A 22,707-nucleotide genomic window follows, 5' to 3' on the forward strand; every position below is an offset into this window, starting at 1 on the left:
ACTCCCAACAAAATTTCTCTTGAACATCGTTTGGTTGCAGATGCCAAGCTACCTGCATAAATAATACACAAGGCGTCCTGAAAAACCATTAAAACCGAGTGTAAAGGTATTAACAAAAAGAAACAAATTGTTGTTTGGATTAATATTCCTATAATTTTGTAACTATTTAGTAAAAATGTTCACATTACAGATTAAATGAAACAGAAATCCACTGATGATGGCACAGAGATGCTGAAACATGTTTTGGAACATGGAAAAAATGGTGTTTTGCATAACTGTTAGACTTGACACTTAGCAGTTATAACTGCAAACATGGTAAACACAAGGAGCTGCAAACCCAAATGATGAATATTGTTACTGTTCTGTAATGAGATTCACACCTCTTTCACAATAACTGGCATCTCAAGGCTTCTAATGTTCCTTTTGTGACCAGGAAGGATGATTCTTTGCCATAACAGGGGTTTAGCATGTTATCATTCCACAAGGATAGAAGTTAAGTTTTGGGAATTCAGTACCAGAAATGGCTGGAAATTTTTATTGCAAATGCATTATTGATATTTGGTTCAATATCCTAGTAAGTTTTCAGGTGGCATACAAATAGGGAATATGATAAGTTGTATTATTTGCTTCCAGTATATGTTCTAGCTATAAAAATAAACATTCTTCTTAAAGAGGTAACTGCTAGTGATCCTGAAACATCTGCAACTGAAACACACAAATTATCTTTGAGATCAAAGTTTCTTGCGATATTATCCTCGTGTAAACGTTTTTGGTGTTCTTGTTGCATCAGATCCAAGTAAATATCAACCTTAAGATGAAATCCTCCTCCATATTTGTCACGAGCAGCTGACTTTCAAATGCATGAACACTTCGGCATTTGTCAGTACTGTGAAACAAATCTCTTCATCTGCTTTCGATATTTTGGAAGGTAGCAGTATAGATCAAACAAGAAAAAACTGTCCAGTAAACATGGGCCCTAAAGTACATATTGTAAGAGCTATGAGCACATGTTCATCTTTGCTAATGCGAACACATTTCTACTGAAAAAGTGCTCATAGCTCTTAAGGTATGCATTTTAGACCCCATGTTCACTACACAAAATATGGCCAGCAGTGAGTGTGCAGTAGAAGAGATTTCTTTCACAGTATCAGAGACCTAGTGTTGCTCATAGCTCGTAAGGTATACATTTTAGAGCTCATGTTTGCTAGACTTTTTTCCTTTGAATTATTGTTCTTGACATATCCCTGAATATTGACCATTCCTCCTGGGACATCCTGTATAGCCACTGTTCCTTCATATTCCAATTCCTACTGTTTCTCTAATAACAGAATGCCAGTATGTAGAAACATAGGACAAAATTTTAAATTCATCAAATATTATTCTGTGTTTATTTGTAAGATCATGGTCAGCAACTGCTGATTTCCTATGTTCTCAGTTTTTAACATACATCTGGTGTCCTGCACAGCAGCACGTAACAGTATAGGTAGACATCATCATCATCATCATCATCATCATGCCTTTCAGCGTTCAGTCTGCTGCATAGCCCCCTTATAAAATTCCTCCATAATCCCCTATTCAGTGCTAACATTGGTGCCTCTTCTGATGTTAAACCTATTACTTCAAAATCATTCTTAACCGAATCCAGGTACCTTCTCCTTGGTCTGCCCCGACTCCTCCTACCCTCTACTGCTGAACCCATGAGTCTCTTGGGTAACCTTGCTTCTCCCATGCGTGTAACATGACCCCACCATCTAAGCCTGTTTGCCCTGACTGCTACATGCATAGAGTTCATTCCCAGTTTTTCTTTGATTTCCTCATTGTGGACACCCTCCTGCCATTGTTCCCATCTGCTAGTACCTGCAATCATCCTAGCTACTTTCATATCCGTAACCTCAACCTAGTTGATAAGGTAAACTGAATCCACCCAGCTTTCACGCCCATACAACAAAGTTGGTTGAAAGATTGAACGGTGCACAGATAGTTTAGTCTTGGTACTGACTTCCTTCTTGCAGAAGAGAGTAGATCGTAGCTGAGCACTCACTGCATTAGCTTTGCTACACCTCGCTTCCAGTTCTTTCACTATGTTGCCATCCTGTGAGAATATGCATCTAAGTACTTGAAACTGACCACCTGTTCTAACTTTGTTCCTCTTATTTGGCACTCAATCCATTTATATTTCTTTCCCACTGACATTACTTTCGTTTTGGAGATGCTAATCTTCATACCATAGTCTTTACATTTCTGATCTAGCTCTGAAATATTACTCTGCAAACTTTCAATCGAATCTGCCATCACAACTAAGTCATCCGCATATGCAAGACTGCTTATTTTGTGTTCACATATCTTAATCTCACCCAGCCAGTCTATTGTTTTCAACATATGATCCATAAATAATATGAACAACAGTGGAGATAGGTTGCAGCCTTGTCTTACCCCTGAAACTACTCTGAACCATGAACTCAATTTACCGTCAACTCTAACTGCTGCCTGACTATCCATATAGAGACCTTTAATTGCTTGCAAAAGTTTGCCTCCTATTCCATAATCTCGTAGAACAGACAATAACTTCCTCCTAGGGACCCGGTCATATACCTTTTCTAGATCTATAAAGCATAGATACAGTTCCCTGTTCCACTCATAACACTTCTCCATTATTTGCCGTAAACTAAAGGTACAGGTAGACAGATCAATATAATTGCTTCCACAGTTACAAGGAATTTTACTAATTCCAGGGAATCTGAGATGGAGACTATCCTTAACTGTGTGCAACATCTACTTTTCCTTCTTAGGTGTTCAGAAAATAAGTCTTGCACCTCTACTTCTGAGGACCCTACCTTTTTTTCTAGATGTAGCACCATAGAAAGGAACTAGCACAATAGGATGATCATCACAAAAGAAACAAGAATGTGGAAATGTTGATCAATTGCTCATGCTCTTGATGTTCAGAAGAGACACAGAAATCCACTAAATTGTTCAAGTTTATGTGAGAATGCTGACATCATCAATGTGGACATGGACAAAATATCTAGCAGCATGACATAATTATGAGTCATACTGACCAATTACAAGCCATCTATGGGCAATAAATGGTCACAACAGCAGCACCCATGACTGTTAGTTGTTCCTGAAAAGGACATGGACGATATACATTATTAATTGACATTAAGTCAGGACTGTCCGTGACTATAACTTCTAGGGTAAGGATGTATTTTATCAATTATATTCCATCTTAAGTCACAATCTTTTTATTTTATAGTTGCTGCCAATATGGTTCAGAGCCACAACTCCATTGTCAAGGACTGTACAGACATAATGGCTGTTACATCTGTTTCAGTTTTTCATCTAACAGAAACAGAAAGACATAGTTGTTAGTCTTGATGATAAAACAGTGTCAGGTGGGATAACTGATAGAAATACAAGTATTTCAAAATAATATATGCATTTGACCAAATAACAAATCTCTTCATCTGCTTTCGATATTTTGGAAGGTAGCAGTATAGATCAAACAAGAAAAAACTGTCCAGTAAACATGGGCCCTAAAGTACATATTGTAAGAGCTATGAGCACATGTTCATCTTTGCTAATGCGAACACATTTCTACTGAAAAAGTGCTCATAGCTCTTAAGGTATGCATTTTAGACCCCATGTTCACTACACAAAATATGGCCAGCAGTGAGTGTGCAGTAGAAGAGATTTCTTTCACAGTATCAGAGACCTAGTGTTGCTCATAGCTCGTAAGGTATACATTTTAGAGCTCATGTTTGCTAGACTTTTTTCCTTTGAATTATTGTTCTTGACATATCCCTGAATATTGACCATTCCTCCTGGGACATCCTGTATAGCCACTGTTCCTTCATATTCCAATTCCTACTGTTTCTCTAATAACAGAATGCCAGTATGTAGAAACATAGGACAAAATTTTAAATTCATCAAATATTATTCTGTGTTTATTTGTAAGATCATGGTCAGCAACTGCTGATTTCCTATGTTCTCAGTTTTTAACATACATCTGGTGTCCTGCACAGCAGCACGTAACAGTATAGGTAGACATCATCATCATCATCATCATCATCATGCCTTTCAGCGTTCAGTCTGCTGCATAGCCCCCTTATAAAATTCCTCCATAATCCCCTATTCAGTGCTAACATTGGTGCCTCTTCTGATGTTAAACCTATTACTTCAAAATCATTCTTAACCGAATCCAGGTACCTTCTCCTTGGTCTGCCCCGACTCCTCCTACCCTCTACTGCTGAACCCATGAGTCTCTTGGGTAACCTTGCTTCTCCCATGCGTGTAACATGACCCCACCATCTAAGCCTGTTTGCCCTGACTGCTACATGCATAGAGTTCATTCCCAGTTTTTCTTTGATTTCCTCATTGTGGACACCCTCCTGCCATTGTTCCCATCTGCTAGTACCTGCAATCATCCTAGCTACTTTCATATCCGTAACCTCAACCTAGTTGATAAGGTAAACTGAATCCACCCAGCTTTCACGCCCATACAACAAAGTTGGTTGAAAGATTGAACGGTGCACAGATAGTTTAGTCTTGGTACTGACTTCCTTCTTGCAGAAGAGAGTAGATCGTAGCTGAGCACTCACTGCATTAGCTTTGCTACACCTCGCTTCCAGTTCTTTCACTATGTTGCCATCCTGTGAGAATATGCATCTAAGTACTTGAAACTGACCACCTGTTCTAACTTTGTTCCTCTTATTTGGCACTCAATCCATTTATATTTCTTTCCCACTGACATTACTTTCGTTTTGGAGATGCTAATCTTCATACCATAGTCTTTACATTTCTGATCTAGCTCTGAAATATTACTCTGCAAACTTTCAATCGAATCTGCCATCACAACTAAGTCATCCGCATATGCAAGACTGCTTATTTTGTGTTCACATATCTTAATCTCACCCAGCCAGTCTATTGTTTTCAACATATGATCCATAAATAATATGAACAACAGTGGAGATAGGTTGCAGCCTTGTCTTACCCCTGAAACTACTCTGAACCATGAACTCAATTTACCGTCAACTCTAACTGCTGCCTGACTATCCATATAGAGACCTTTAATTGCTTGCAAAAGTTTGCCTCCTATTCCATAATCTCGTAGAACAGACAATAACTTCCTCCTAGGGACCCGGTCATATACCTTTTCTAGATCTATAAAGCATAGATACAGTTCCCTGTTCCACTCATAACACTTCTCCATTATTTGCCGTAAACTAAAGGTACAGGTAGACAGATCAATATAATTGCTTCCACAGTTACAAGGAATTTTACTAATTCCAGGGAATCTGAGATGGAGACTATCCTTAACTGTGTGCAACATCTACTTTTCCTTCTTAGGTGTTCAGAAAATAAGTCTTGCACCTCTACTTCTGAGGACCCTACCTTTTTTTCTAGATGTAGCACCATAGAAAGGAACTAGCACAATAGGATGATCATCACAAAAGAAACAAGAATGTGGAAATGTTGATCAATTGCTCATGCTCTTGATGTTCAGAAGAGACACAGAAATCCACTAAATTGTTCAAGTTTATGTGAGAATGCTGACATCATCAATGTGGACATGGACAAAATATCTAGCAGCATGACATAATTATGAGTCATACTGACCAATTACAAGCCATCTATGGGCAATAAATGGTCACAACAGCAGCACCCATGACTGTTAGTTGTTCCTGAAAAGGACATGGACGATATACATTATTAATTGACATTAAGTCAGGACTGTCCGTGACTATAACTTCTAGGGTAAGGATGTATTTTATCAATTATATTCCATCTTAAGTCACAATCTTTTTATTTTATAGTTGCTGCCAATATGGTTCAGAGCCACAACTCCATTGTCAAGGACTGTACAGACATAATGGCTGTTACATCTGTTTCAGTTTTTCATCTAACAGAAACAGAAAGACATAGTTGTTAGTCTTGATGATAAAACAGTGTCAGGTGGGATAACTGATAGAAATACAAGTATTTCAAAATAATATATGCATTTGACCAAATAACAATTGTCTTCTGCATTGGTGAAAAATTCTGCATTTGCTCTTACATTTTGAATGACTTAGCATGTTATGACGGTAGCTACTAAATGACTCAAATGACACACACTAAACTACATCATATTATGGGGTTGTGACAGAGTACTGAATTCAGAATTATTTCCAGTTACGAATGTTAATGAAAGAAAATAAAAAACAGGTTAGAGGAGCGAGAGTTGATAATTTCTGTTTTAAATTCTTATATATTCAACATTAGATTTGACATGTTTATTAACATACTGAGTGACTCAGAATACTCATTACAATTTCCAGCTTGCAGTGCAAAGTGTGTAATTTATACCTGTGGAGATAGTAAAATAATAATAATAATAATAATTTTGGGATTTTGTCAAAAGCTCGAGATTTTACTCAGATTTGATGCAGCAAGAAAACTAAGCATGTTTTGTGCAGTATATTGTTTTTGTCACCTATTTAACTCCTGGTATTTAATATCCTGTTCTTCAAAGTGCAGTGCTCAGCAATTATCCTGCTGCTGTTTCTACACAGAACAAACGTTTTAAAGAAATCCAAGAACAGTAGACCAGGCATCATCAGTCAGCTCATTTCTACCACATATGTGAATCATCTTGTTCTTTCATCATGATTTCTTTAAATCTTCTGAAATGTGCTATTTCTGAACCATAAGTGGTATAGATGTAGATGTAAACTGCACCTGATGGTGAGTCAAAAATGTGATGATGATGATGATGATGATGGAGGTGCAACCAGTCATGACTGGAAAATTTTACTAGATTTGTATAGACATTCTTTTCTCGTTTTGCTCAATGTACTGATCAACACACTGAAAGTCTGAATTTTGACTGTTACACTCCACTTTTCCACTGTTTGGTAAACATCCATGGCTTCCCATTCTTCTGAAAAGTTAAGGATTTCAGGAACTCTTTAACAATTGTGCTTGCCTTGGAAAGTTACTATCATTGCCCATGTATCAGTTGTTATAACACATGTGAGAGCTGGAAACAGGTTTCCATCCATGTCCAATACTATTCTTGGCAGTTCTTTAGCTTAAATTTATACTGACTATTTGCATGTCTCACTTTTCTACATTTGCCCCTAAGGCATTAAAAAGCAGTGTGGATTATTACCAGGTTTTCAGTCCTGTACATCAAAGCTCCTGTAACAGTCATTACTATATATGCCCTATTTTCATTAGTGATTTTACACCTATCAAAAACTTCAGAAGGAAGGGGAAAAAATGAGAAGCTGGAACATTGTTGCAACTACTGCAACTGTTGGTGTTACTAATACTTGCTGAACAATGACGGAGGAATTTTTCCTTCCATTACTGCTTTGCCTGTTTGATACTGAATAACAAGTTTCAATGTAACAAGCTGATGAATACCAAAGTGTTGTTCCATTTCTTCATAACCCCCATTTTTTGCAGTGTTTTGTGGCCTTTAGTTTCTGATGGACAAACACCAAGGAGCCTGGTTGTTTTTTCTCTTTCACTGAGCCATAAAAGAATTCTTAGCTTATTCATTTTGCATCTCTCTCATACCATTTGAATGATTTGTGACAAAGAGATCTCCTATCATTAGAAAAAAATCTTTTTTGTTTCTTTTTCCTGGTATGCAGTTCTAGTCAGATTTCGTAATTGAAGACATAATAGCCATATGGTACTGTGACTAGTCCTAAAGTGTATAAACACAAACACTTTCTAGGCCACTTTTTATTTTATTTGGTAAAAGGTCCTCCTCAGATCCATTACGTATGAATTACCCTGAAGCACAGGTCATTGATCTGCAAAGATTCTAACTGGTGACCTGCATTTCACAACAACTCCAACCAGAGTTCAGCAGTCCAAACTCAATTTCAGATTATGTAAGAAAAACTTTCTTAGCAGTAAGTGCTATAACTTGGATACCATTGCATAGATTGACAACCATGGTGTTTTAGTTGTGAATGAACAGTGGTATACAAACGAGTTAATTAGTGTATATCATACACTCTCTGTGATGTTTTGCCCTGTCCCCAGTAGAAAAGGAAACATAATGGTGGGGTAGCAATCTTTGCTGTGACAGTTAAGTAGAAATTATAATGTAATGGATGTAAGTACTTTTAGAATAAAAGGGTATTGTAGAACTTGCAGCAATTAATTACAAGTGGGAGTAAGAGAACTTATTTATTTTAAGTCCTCCCTGTGGTATCCTGGATAATTTCTTTGAAGTTCTTAATGACTTGCGTGTTGACATAGTAAATATCACAAAAAAATAAAGGCTGGGTTAAGATGATACTGACTGGAACTGTAAACAGTGATCTATTATCTACTGACTCCAGCTCAGGAAAACTGATTCAGTATTCAGTTTATTCACCATTGACCACTTACAGTGGAATAGGTCTGAACATTAAATATACAATTAACAATAACTTTACAGTAAAGTTTTTACAATTTAATTCCACTTATTTTAGGAATATTCATATATACTAATGTCAATGATTATTTGAAAATATTCTGTTATCTTATAAAATGAGTGTTTGAGTAACCAATCATAAATCTTACATTTGAAAATATTGCTGGTCAGTGACCAAGCAGCTGCTGGAAGTTTATAGAAGAATTTTAAACTCATTATTTTGTGTGAGTTAGCAGTCTTTGTGGGGCTGTGTCTTGGTATGTCAAAGTCCAGTTTGCCTCTGGCATTGTGGGGATGTATGTTCTCTCTGGTCTCAAACTCATTTAAGTTGCTTTTGACATAAAGCAGTGCTGTGTAGCTGTATAAATTCACAACAGTTAATATCATGTGCTTGATAATGAGGGGGCAGCAGTGTTTCTTAGGCTTAACTTTGCCCATTATTCTGTTTACTTTTTTTTTCTCCAAAATTTCACTGACATAGTAAGAATGTCCATATAACAATATGCCATAGGAAATGGGTGATTGAAACAGGCCAAAATATACCACCTTTAGATACTCATCAGTGACTACATCTGTCAGTCTCCAGATGAGATAATACACTCTTGCTATTCTCTTGCAGATATGGCTAATGTGTTCCTCCCAGTTTAATTTTGAATCAATGTGGAATCCTAACAATTTAACTGATTTGCTTTCAACAGCTATAGTTAAACCCAGAATTAGTTCTTGAGTTTTATCAGGATTACATAGGAATTCATTAGAAGAAAACCACTTCATTACTAGTTCTAGTTTTTCCGGTGTTGCCTGATGCAGTTCTGTTGTCATGGTGTGTACTGGGCAGTGTTGTGTCATCACACAATTGAATTTGCTCCTACATGGTAAGGTAAGTCATTAATTGCAGTGATGAACAGAAAAGGACCTAGAACCAAGCCCTGAGACACTCCAGTCCAAACTTCCGTCAGTGAGGAGCATCTATTTTTAATTGATACAAACTGTTTCTTGTTCCTTAAGCATGATTTGATTACATGTAAAGATGATCTGTGTATGCTGTAAAATTCCAGTTTTGCAAGTAGGGTGTTAAATGGTATGCAGTTGAAGGCTTTGCTAAGATCACAAAGTACAACTGATACTAGATCCTAATTTTTTAATGTAGTTAACACCTGGTTAACAAATTCAGTGACAGCAGTAACAGTATTTTTACCATGTTGATATGCAAACTATCTGTTGGAGAGGGGATCATGCTTTTCAAAATAGTTATTTAATTGGTTGTACATTAGATATTCAAAAACTTAAGAGAAAATTGGGACAATAGAAACTGGTCGATAGTTTTGGGGCAGGTCCTTATCTCCCTTTTTAAAGACTGGTATCACTTTAGCAGATTTGAGTGCATCTGAGAAAACTCCAGATTCTAAACACATATTAAAAATGAAAGAAAGAGGTTGACAGATAAAGTGTAATTTTTTTTTTTTTCATTAGCATACACAGCATACACAGATCATAGTTAGAGAACCAATAACAGTCCATACTTTTGGAGTTGGTGAACCTTGTCACAGCTTTTACAATATTCTCTGGGGTGACAACATTCCAGTGGAAAGTATACCTCCTATGGGGCACAGCACCAAGATGATCTAGTGCACAAGTGCCATTTTGCTTGATTTTGTTTTTCAGCTCACTCACTGAGGTTAGGAAGTAATTATTTACTTCTTCTGGGACCAGCACTGCATCTTATGTGTGGATTTGTGAATCATATTGGTTGATGATGTCCCATGCTGCTTTAAATTTTTTGGCAGCACTGTCAATGTATGTTCACATGCATGTTTTTTGGCAACTCTTATAGAGTTTATCTAAAATGTAAAAAAACCTTCAAAGACAATTATCTAGCTCAGGTCCTTGTTTACAAGAATTTTTATATATTCTGTGCAGTCTGAGCATCTCCTCCCTAGTGAGAGCTAGCTCATCTGTATACCATTTAGCTGTTTGTTTTTGTTTATGCTTAGGGCTACTTTTGATTAATGGTGAGCAGGTGTACCATAAATCTGAGTATTTTCAGGAAGCTGTTAAACACAATTTCACCAGCACCCTTCCCAGATTGTATAAAACATTCAAAGTCCCAGTTAACATCAGATAATTTGTCAATAAATAAATTAATATATTCATCTTTCTGCCCTCTTATCCATGTGGCATTAGACTTGATTCTGACTGATGTGTCTGATTTAGGCAACTGACTGCAGCAGAATGTTAAAATCAATGGTTCATGATCAGCTAGGGCTCCACTGGCAAGTTTGACGTCATACATATCTCGAGAAAAATTTACTATAATATTATCTAAGCACGCATCATCCTGTGTTGGTGTGTAATTTTTACATTGTAAATTAAGTGATCTTAAGATATTAAAAAATGTTCTAGTAACATGTTCATCACTGTTGGCCGTTTCAATGTTGAAATCGCCACAGATAATTAGTTTTGTTTTAGACTTTAGTATTTTCCTCATAAGCAGCTCAAATCTTTAGAAAAATGTATTTGCATCTCCACCTGGTGATCTATATAAGCTAACAATTATAGTATTCTCTGCATTTAGTCTTATACAGATAAATTCTCCATCTAGTTCTGCACAGTAAGAGCTAACATCTATTTTGGTAAACATTATAGTATCTTTAGCAAATATTAGAACACCTCCATTCTTTCTTTCACTTCTTCACATAATGTCTCCAACAGCTTACCCTTGAGGAACAAAATATAGTACTTGATACGCTGTCAGCCAATGTTCTGAGACACAAACAACATCAATGTTTTCAATACTGCAAAAAATGCTCTAATTGTAATACTTTCTTCCTGATGCAGTGAATGTTCATTTGCATCACAGATTTATGTTTATTGTTTATTGTCTGTGAACACTCTCTCACCTGAATGTTGCTTTTAGCACCTAGTTCAAGTACAGGAGGTTTATTACCTGCCGATTCACTGACTTTTATACTAAAAAATGTTGCACATTCCAGGTATTATTCAAATCGCTACTTTTGTAGATTGTTTTATTCCGTTTGAGTCTTTCTTTAATTATTTCATTGACATGTTCGCACACAAACTTTTTTCCATAATAGTTTAGGTGGTGCCGAAGTCTGGTGAGAAGGTTACGCTGCAGTTTACTTATATTGACCACAGCATAATTTGCATATTCAGAGCTTAGTTTCTTTATTTTAACACAGATTCTTCGAATTTCTTTATTAGCGCATGAACTCTAGATTAGATCTGCGTATGAGGCACTGTAGCAACAACTGTATTCCTTGATTAATTTTTTTCTAGAAAGTTCTGAAGCACTTTTACGCAAACAAGTGCTTCATTTTTCACATCATCATTTGATCCCGTTATGCATACAACAAAATCATTTTCTTGCATGGATTTTGTTTGAGTGCATGTGTCTAAACTGTGTTTAGTTCCCACTCCAGGTTTGACAACACTGGTCACTGCTATGTCTCGATTTATTTCTTAAAACATACTAGATATATTCCTGCCGTGGCTGTCTGTTAGAAAAAGCACACTGTTCTTTTTACCTGATGTTCCCCATTTATCATCATTTTTCTCAGCGTTATTATTCGTTTTCAGCGCATTGTCTTTTGCAAGGTCTGGATCATTTACACTGTCCTTAACACCATCACTGGACTGCAGAACACCGTATTTGTTTATACTAGATCAGTTTAATTCAACTTTCCAGACAAATAAGCCCACTAGAGAGGTCAATAGCAGCAAAAAATGCATTGACAATTTTACAACTAACAAAATTCCCCTGGAGCTTGTCTTTTCTGAGCACCATGCGTTTCAGGTACTGACGGAAGCTGAAAATCATTATATGATTAACAAAAAGAAAAAAAAAGTGACAAAAAGAAAAAATCTTGATAATGAAGTTGAAAGCCTCAGCAGTATGATAAAAAGTTTAAATAAATTTGCCATCAATGACTGAAAAAAAATCATGAAATGGAAGCCACAATATGGAAACTTACACTTTTTCAGTAATCACAGACTAAATGTGGAATTGAAGAACTATCATGGTTATTACTACCATCTATAATCAGAAACTACATGGTCCATTTACAATAATGTGACCACTACATATGATCAATGTCTACATGCAATAACCACTCACAGATGGCAGGTGACAGAACTAGCAATAGGAGTAAATAATGAATGTCTGAGGGGCATAATGCTGATACGGAGAGATTTACTGAATAATCAAAAGGGCATGATCACTGCCTTTCAGGCCAAAGATGGAAGCATTTCTGAAATGGCTAACACTGTAAACTGTTCATGTGCCACCAAGTATACTGTGCCTGGCAAAATGGTGCTGCCAAGGCAACTGTGGCACACCATGGGCCATAGATGACAGAGGTGAATGATGGCTGTGGAGATGTCTATGGACAACTGTTGAGCAACTGACATCCCAGATGAACCAAAAGGCTACCAATTGTATCTCTTCAGTGACCATTTAGCAAACATTGCTGTGTATGTGTTGAAGGTTGGAATTTTCATGCCAGTAGTCCAACTGTGTATCCATTGAGTGGCAACAAGTGTCCATTTTAGATTAATCATGTTTTATGCTGCATCAAAAAAATGACCGTTGGCATGTACAGCGTGAAAGTCTGAAAACAAACACAACAATCGTTGAAAGGGCTGTAGTCTGGGGAATGTTTTCACTTTATTTCCTGGGTAATCTTGTTGTTATGGAAGGCACAATAGATCAACACAAGTATGCACCTACCTTTGGCAACCATGTCCATCTCTATATTCAGTTTGTTTTTCCTCTGCATAGTAGCATCTACCTGCAGGATAATACATGTCACACAGCTCGCAGTGTACATGCATGGTTTGAACAGACCAGAGTAAATTTACTGTACTCTACTGGTTATCAAGCCCTCAGATCTAAACTCCATCAAGAACCCGTGGCATGAGCTTGATCGTGCTGTTCACACCATAGATTCTCTACTGAGAAACTTTGCACATCTGGACACAACTTTGAAGTCAGCATGTCTCCACATCCCTGTTAGTGCCTTCCAGAAACTCATTGACTCTCTTCTTGCATGTCTCGCAGTGGCCTGTGTTGCAAATTCGGTTATTCTGGCTGTTCGGTTATTCTGGCTGTTCGGTTATTCTGGCTGTTCGGTTATTCTGGCTGTTCGGTTATTCTGGCTGTTCGGTTATTCTGGCTGTTGACTCATCTCAGTCTTTCCTGCATTTTCTGAGGTAATTGAGGAAGTTATTTACACTATATTAATGATATTCCTGAGTCAACAAAATGAAAAATTTGAGAATCGGAATGGCTTTTCGGAAAACAGGCAACTTTAGTAGCCACATCACAGTTAATAGATGAAACAATAACTGCCATAGAGAACAGGGAGTATGTGACTGGAGTGTTCCTTTATCTTGAAAAAGCATTTGATTGTGTTAACAATATTCTACTACTTAAAAAGCTATGGAACCTGAGTATTAGATGAACTGGCTATGAATTCATAAAAGTTCATCCGAGCAACAGGAAACAATTTGTGCTGCATAAAACATACAGTGAGTCGTTCAAATCCAAAACTACAAACTACAAATTTCAAATTAGAGCCACAAGATTCTGACTTGGGACTCCTTCTCTTCTTGATTTATTCTTTTTTCTTAATGATGTAAAATTCTGTCTTCCTAGCTTTAAAAAAAGATGTAACATGTTCAAACACAAGGCCTGTGACAGTTAGAGGTACTGTACAACAATGTACCAATGAAATAGTCCGGAATTTCAATGAAAGCCAATAAATGTAAGTGCTAAAAATACTGTCGTAATGGAATTTTACACCAAGAAGCAGTGTGTGGCATGAAATTATCAATAAGGAAATGACATTGTAAAAAAAAAAAAAAGAAACCTGACAAAATTCATATGAATCACAGTCCAGGACAATGTCATGTGGGACATGCTTATTGTTTCCTTAGCCTGTAAAGCCTGTAAGCTGTTGAAAGACATATTTGTCATAAACATAACCAGAAAATGTTTTGAATATATATATATATATATATATATATATATATATATATATATATATATATATATATATATATATATATATGTGTGTGTGTGTGTGTGTGTGTGTGTGTGTGTGTTAAAAACGTCATATTACTCAGTGTTATAATCACATTTGAAAAGGCAGTAAAAGTATGGAATTTAACAACACAAACCAACCTAAATGCATTACTGGCACTGCAAAAAAAATGCTGCCAGAATTATTTGTGGTGCCAAACCCAAAGAATCCTGTTTTAACCTGTTCCTAAGATTTGATAAGCTTATACTGTGTATTGGACATAATATTGCTTGTGAAATGAATGAATCCAAACCTAAACAGTGACCGACAGTAGCATAAAACTACACAAAAATCAGAATACCACGTAAATAGCCAAAGAACAGATATTATATGAAAAAATAGGCAATTCATGCTAGACAGAAGCTTGACAATGCCTTTCCTAAAAACCTTAAATTAAAAGACCAACTTAAAGAATTTTAACAGGAAATCCATTTTATTCTCTAGATGAGTTCTTTGTCTTCATGAAAAATAAATAGAAATGTTCTGTTTTGTAAGTATTTATGGGTTATCATGTTAGGCAGTTCACAAGCAATCTAAGGATGATGAAAATAATTGTTTCTTGTATATGAGGTCTGTTCAAAAAGTTCTGAAACATTCATAATTTCGCGCCAATCGTGAGTTGGAGTGAAATGCTGTTGGCATCCCTGTACATGCCTGTGTTTAATGTTGAACTCCCGAAAGTTTCATTATTGTATGTCTGTCAGCTATTGTTAAGTGCTGTGTTGATTAGAGCATCATGTCACACAGTTTGTGAATTTCGAGATGGCAGGGTTAGAGGAGCAACATGTCTGCATTAAATTTTCCATGAAACTCAAGAAAATCTTTACAGAGATACACCAAATAACACAGGAAGTCTATGGTGATGAGTGCTTAAGCTGTACTCAGTGTTAGGAATGGTTCAGCTAGAACACACAGGTACAAACAATAAAAAATCTAATTTTATAAATGAGGAAGACAAGTGGAGGATGTTACATTTTTTTTAATCTTATTTCTACATTATGTTCTATGTGTATGCTTATGTTCTCTCTTGATGGAGGTATATATTCTTTTTCATGTGTCCATACTTATAAATCAGGTATTGTGTAAACTATGTATCTAAATATGTAGATGAATGTAATAGAGGGAAACATTCCACGTGGGAAAAATATATCTAAAAACAAAGTTGATGTGACTTACCAAACAAAAGCACTGGCAGGTCAATAGATACACAAACAAACACAAACATACACACAAAATTCAAGCTTTCACAACCAACGGTTGCTTCTTCAGGAACTTTGTTTTTAGATATAAATACCTAGATGTGTACATATTCCTTTTATGGAATTGTGTGCTCTTATTAAGTATGTCCATATTTATAAACTAGAGAAACAAACATGAAAAAGACTTAAAATGAAAGATTTTAAACCACTATGCAAAATATTAAGAAACAGGAAGAAATCTAACATGTGTTTACCTTTTTATGTTGTAATGTGCTTCTGGGAGCATCCATATGCTTTCTTTTAATGTATTTTGTTTTTAAGGTATACTTAGATAGGCATAGAATTATTCCTTGATGAATCACCAGTGTTTCAATCAAATGATTGTTGGTAACATGTCATGTGACCATAAAATTTCTATTCTATTCTACATTGCAATTGCTTTTTTTTACATTCATTGGAAATTAGCCATTTACTGAAGAGTGAAAGGAATAGCTGTGCTAATTGTCTTGCTTTCATTATACATTACCATTTCTTATTCATTTCATCTTTGAGTTTCATATCTTCCTTAATAAACTCATACAACTGGAATTTGCATCTAAAGGAAACCTTAATAATTGGGAAGTTAAAATTTGTGGTCAATAACATATTAAAAATTACTGGCAATCTGGTCATTATTCAACTGCAAATAGACTAATAATTAATTGTTATAGTAAGTTAGATTTTTTTCTTATACACAGTAGTTATTCTTTTAATTTGTTTTAGTGGCAGAACTGACTGAAAAGTTGGAGAAAGCTGAGCAGCTCTCACAGTCTAAAGTGACTGTTGGTGAAAATAAGATTGACAGGTAAAAGAAGAAAATTTAGTTAAATAAAGTAAAATTTCAGTTGGAACAATTTCTCTTTTCTTGCTTGAAAGTGTTTGGTTTCATATATGCCATTTGTTCTTGGAGTTGCAAGTAAGGCTCGTTCATCCCTTCAATCTGCACTAAGCATTAATGATGTTTTCCTTATTTTCCCCTCTCAGTACATGCACTGTCAGCTGTTCCTGATGTTGACACTGAAGACGCACTGTTTCTCATTTTATTAAAATGAAAATATTTTTACATAGAATTTTTTAAGCCAGAAGAGTTGTTTCACAGAGAACTTAAATTCAGTGTCCCGTTTGTTTAATATGTGGAAGGTCTACAGAAATATAAATTTTAATCTCATTTTTCAATTTACTACAGCATAAATATTAACATACTGTTGTTTGCCAGCTGTGTACTTTTTCTGTCATATTCTAGAAGTATGCAAAACTTTGAACTTACAAAGAATCTTTCACACACGATTGGTTAGCAATATATCAAGCAGTACCAAATGATACCACATCTTATACTATGTATTGGCAATGCATAGCAATACTTGTGAATTTTTGTTTTTCCACTTTGGGAAGTCTGTAAGCTGTAAACATAAACAGTAGGAAGAATGTGATTCCCAGCAAAACCGTTCATTGGGTACACAAAGTGTGCGTTTCATTTCTGGAAGAAATTGGTTAATACGGATCCAGTAAGAATTGTCAGGTATGCATGTAGATGTTTGATTTGTGTTTGACATTTTAAGCTGACTGGGCTTCCCTAAAATTTTATGTTTCCAGATTTGTTTTCTTTTTATCCAACAAGTGTTCAATAGTTCTAAATATAGTTAGCATACAGTGTACTTTCAGTTAATGTCAGTGTAAAGATTTTTTTCATCAGTAAGCTGTGACATTTCTCTAACAGTTTCCATGAAACATTTTTTGAATGAGCACTGTTGTATTAATTATTAATATATTTTCCAGGAACTTGGTGAAGAACTTAGTGCTTGGCTACTTCTCAGCACCAGCTGCTAGTAAAAGTCAAGTGCTTCGTGTACTTGGAAGTGTGCTGGAATTATGTCCTGATGAGCTTTCAAAACTTGGCTTGGCATCCAGTAGTCCAGACTCGAATCAGGTAAAGTTTTATGCTATTTGATTAAAACCAAAATGAAAGTCGCATTTAAGAATGAGCTCCATAAAATCATCTAAGCAAAATACATGAAGATAGAAACTGTTCCCGGAAGAACAGATACCACTGAGGACCGTGCAGCTTCTCTAGAATAAATGGTAATTAATTGAAACCCTCAGCTGCCAACAGGTGTTTTTGATGTACCTCAATGGGGACAGCTGAAAATGCGTGCCCCGACCGGGACATTACGTATGTAGATTGTGGACAGTTGTAAATATGGGTCTCATGGGAAGTGTGCAAGGGATAAGTCCCTGCAGTCGCGCTATTCAGTGTCCTCAGTGGCTCAGATGAATAGAGTGTCTGCCATGTAAGCAGGAGATCCCAGGTTCGAGTCCTGATTGTGGCACACATTTTCAGCTGTCCCCTTAGAGGTATATGAACGACACCTATTGGCAGCTGAGGGTTTCAATTAATTATCATTTAAGCAAAATATGTTTAATGTAGTAGTGGTGCTACTGGATTCACAGTTTTGTTCCTATATTAAGTATACATCAGGAACACAGATTGTTTTTTTATCCTTAATAGCCCTTTCAACCAATAGAATAAAATGAAAGTGGATTAAATGGAAAATGAAATGAAATCATTGTTAAAGGAAACTGCAAAATGTGGTTCACCAAGTAGAAATTGTGCTAGCATTGTAAAATATAAGCACTCTGCTGTATTGGCAATGAAACAATACTCTTATAATGAAAATGATAATGAAACTATTGGAGCCTGTGAATTGATAGCAGTCAGTCACCATAGGTATCCTCCCTCAGGTGGCTTGGCTACCACTGGGCCCCAGCCTTTGCAACATCTTTTCCCTTCTGTTCTGCATGTCTATCCTCTTGCTGTTCCTTTTCCCCTCCCTTGGGGAATGTGTCTGGGGTGTTTTTGGGAATGTGTTCCACATTTTCAGTAGCTGACATAAGAAAAGACTCGCCACTTTTTTTTCATTACTTTTTTCTTTATTCATTCATCTTCTCCTATCCTTCCTCCACTTCAGTGTTTAAGATTTCTCTTTTTCTTCTTCCTCCCTGTGTGCTTCTGAAGGCTGGCCCACGCATAACAAGTGACTGGGTAACGCATAATTCCCAGCTCCAGATCAACAGGTAAGGTTCGCAAGCACACCCTGGTACAGGCCTGTTCCAAGAAGGGGTGATTGCCCGAGCTGCTCCCTTCCGAAATTGCTGATTGGTCCCACTATCAGGTGTTTTGAAGGTGTGACCTGAGGTGTGAGCAATCACCTAAGGCAGCTGAGCCCCCTCTGAAGGGGGGGGGGGGGGCAGTTGGAAGGAGAATGCCAATGGAGACGCTGGTACTCACGGGGATTTTCTCACAATGAGCCAATGATCTTCTTCGCAGTCAATGTCTGTGAAATGTAAATGAGGCTCCTGATTCAAAGACCTCCTAGGTGCACCATGGTTCCTCACGGTTTCACATACTGAAGACTGTCAGTCCTTTGCAACGGTAAATGCATTTCTTACTTGGAGAGATGTTGATAAAATTTCTGGGCCGGTGAAATCCTGCTCTCATTTACACCAAGGCACTTTGCTTTTGGAGACTACTTCTGATTCTCAAGCACAACAACTGCTTACTGCTTCACTCCTCCACTACTATCCTGTTCATGTTGAGGCCCATAGGACCCTGAATTGTTCCTGTAGTGTTACTTACACTAGGCTTTGATAGTCTGACTGAACCAAAATCCAGATGTACCTCTCTGATCAGGGTCACATTGCAGTCCATTGGGTGATGAAAAAGGTAGATGCATCCTTGGTGCCCACAAACACTCTTTTTCTCACTTCTGATAGAGTGGTGTTTCCATCCAAGATCAAAGCAGGTTATGAAGTTGTCACAGTTTTACTGTACATTCCAAACCTGTTGCACTGCTACCAGTGTCATCATTTCAACCACACTCGAATGTCCTGTCAGCACCCCGTCAAATGTGTAACCTGTGGTAGGGGTGCTTACAAGGGCGATTGTCTGCTTCCTTCTCCCCACTGTATCAACTGCAGTGGCAACCATGCTGCCTCCTCTCGAGATTGTCCCACGTATCTCGACAAGTGGGCTGTCTGGGAGATCCAGGAAAGGGGAAAAGTGCCTTACCTGGTCGCTTGCAAGTTATTGGCTAGTTGCAAACCTTATGTTGTACCATCTGGCTCTTACAGGAATGTTCTTGCTACATCTCGCTCCACGAAGGGCATGGCCACGTGCAACCTCAAATTGAGCACCAAGGTTGTAAAATCACCCAGTGTCATGGTAACATCCCCATCTCCTCCTCCAGCTGTGCAACACATCACCAATCTTTCACCTCATGGGATGATGTCAGCTGATGCACAACTGGAAGGAGAAAAGGACAGAAGTAATACTGCCGCAAAGACTTCCTACATCCCTCCAGCCGACACACATCTGAGTCTTCCTCTGACAACCGGAAAGGCTCCAAGAAGTTGTTGTTGTTGTGGTCTTCAGTCCTGAGACTGGTTTATGCAGCTCTCCATGCTACTCTATCCTATGCAAGTTTCTTCATCTCCCAATACGTACTGCAGCCTACATCCTTCTGAATCTGTTTAGTGTATTCATCTCTTGGTCTTCCTCTACAATTTTTACCCTCCACGCTCCCCTCCAACACTAAATTGGTGATCCTTTGATGCCTCAGAACATGTTCCACCAACCAATCCCTTCTTCTTGTCAAGTTGTGCCACAAACTCCCCTTCTCCCCAATTCTATTCAATACCCCCTCATTAATTATGTGATCTACCCATCTAATCTTCAGCATTCTTCTGTAGCACCACATTTCGAAAGCTTCTATTCTCTCCTAGTCCAAACTATTTATCGTCCATGTTTCACTACCATACATGGCTACACTCCATACAAATACTTTGAGAAACCAGTGCCTGACACTTAATCAATACTCAATGTTAACAAATTTTTCTTCTTCAGAAATGCTTTCCTTGCCATTGCCAGTCTACATGTTATATCCTCTCTACTTTGACCATCATCAGTTATTTTGCTCCCCAAATAGCAAAACTCCTTTACTACTTTAAGTGTCTCATTTCCTAATCTAATTCCCTCAGCATCACCCTACTTAATTCGACTACATTCCATTATCCTCGTTTTGCTTTTGTTGATGTTCATCCCATACCCTCCTTTCAAGACACTGTCCATTCCGTTCAGCTGCTCTTCCAGGTTCTTTGCTGTCTCTGACAGAATTACAATGTCATCGGCAAAATTTAAAGTTTTTATTTCTTCTCCATGGATTTTAATACCTACTCCAAATTTTTCTTTTGTTTCCTTACTCAATATACAGATTGAATAACATCAGGGAGAGGCTACAACCCTGTCTCACTCCCTTCCCAGCCACTGCTTCCCTTTCATGTCCCTCGACTCTTATAACTGCCATCTGGTTATTGTACAAATTGTAAATAGACTTTCGCTCCCTGTATTTTACCCCTGCCATCTTCAGAATTTGAAAGAGAGTATTCCAGTCAACATTGTCAAAAGCTTTCTCCAAGTCTACAAATGCTAGAAACATAGGTTTGCATTTTCTTAATGTAGCTTCTAAGATAAGTCATAGGATCAGTACTGCCTCACGTATTCCCATATTTCTACGGAATCCAAGAAGTTAAACAAAGACAAATGGTCTTCGCCTTCACTGACTTGGAGATCCTCTGTGATGGTGTAGCCACACGATACACTCGCCTGACTGACCTCTGTGTTGCCAGTGGGCACCACCAACCATTTTTCTGCCATTGAGTCTGTAGACTGAAAGAAGGAGAATGCTAACAGCTGTGTAGATCTCATGGAGTAGAACCCTCCAGCTTCTGTGTCCTGGAGCAGTGAGTCTTCACTAACTGGCAGTCAGCAACTTCCAAAGTGACACCCCTTTGTTTTTTCCCTCCTCCCCTTTCCCCATCATGACTCTCCTCCAGAGGAATGTTCACAGCCTTTGATCCGACAAAGAGGACTTACGGCTGCTCTTAGAATCACAACATCTGCTTGTTCTCTGCCTCCAGGAAACAAAATTGTGTCCTTGTGACCACTTTGAACTCTTGCATTTCTTTCTGATATTCTTTGATCTTCTCCCCGAGGGCAGTATTCCATCTTGTGAGGGAGTGAGTCATGCTGCTCATCCTTGATGATGAACATAGTCAACCCATCTCCCTGACTACCCAGCTTGAAGCTGTTGCAGTCCTTATTTTCTTTCCTCACTTGACCTTTTCCCTTGTACCGGTTACATCCCTCTATCGTTCAGTGTCACCAGGACAGACCTCCTCCAACTTATTGGGCAACTATCTTACCCCTTTCTGCTGCTTGGTGACTTTCATGCACACCATCCCCTTTGGGGTTCTCCCATAACCTGTCCGAGAGATGCCCTCTTGGCTAACCTTCTCAATCAACTTAACATCATCTGCTTTAACATGGGAGCACTCACATTCCTTTCACACTCCACACACACCTATTACCTTTTGTACCTATCCTTCTGAACTGCCCAGGTTGCCCATCATCTCAAGTGGTCCATTCTCCCTGTCACATACTCAAGCAACCATTTCCCATGTGCTATCTGTTTGCTGACTCCAACCCCATCTATGTGCACACCAAAATGGCAACTTTCCAAGGCCAGCTGGAGGCTTTGCTCCTCCCTAGTGACCTTGAATGAACAACATTTCCCCAGTTGTGATGGCCAGGTAGAATATCTTACAAACATTATCCTTACTGCTGCAGAATGTTCCATTCCTTGCATTTCCTCTTTGATGCACCATGTCCCTGTACTTTGGTGGACTGACATGTGCCACGATGCAATTTGCGTATGGAGGTGTGCTCTCTTCATTTTTAACCATCATCCTACGATGGCAAACCGCATTCATTATAAATGGTTGCGTGCACAGTGTCATTGTGTTCTTCATGATAGCAGAAAAGCTAGCTGGATTTCATTTACTAGTTCATTTAACAGTTCCACTTGCTCTTTCTTCATGTAGGACAACCTCCAAC

General features: G+C 37.7%; 1 protein-coding gene across 5 annotated transcripts in view; it reads left to right on the forward strand.

The window, feature by feature from the left end:
* The window catches only part of LOC126326538 (thyroid receptor-interacting protein 11-like), a 414,334-nt gene that overhangs the window by 379,861 nt on the left and 11,766 nt on the right, over positions 1-22,707 (forward strand). For all 5 annotated transcript variants that reach the window (XM_049995698.1, XM_049995689.1, XM_049995711.1 and 2 more), the window contains 2 exons: positions 16,482-16,563; positions 17,535-17,685. In XM_049995698.1, coding sequence (XP_049851655.1) covers positions 16,482-16,563; positions 17,535-17,685 — 233 coding nt within the window. The remainder of the gene's footprint in view (positions 1-16,481; positions 16,564-17,534; positions 17,686-22,707) is intronic.

Source organism: Schistocerca gregaria, chromosome 2, assembly GCF_023897955.1.
Source record: "Schistocerca gregaria isolate iqSchGreg1 chromosome 2, iqSchGreg1.2, whole genome shotgun sequence".
In the NCBI taxonomy this organism is placed as follows: domain Eukaryota; kingdom Metazoa; phylum Arthropoda; class Insecta; order Orthoptera; family Acrididae; genus Schistocerca; species Schistocerca gregaria.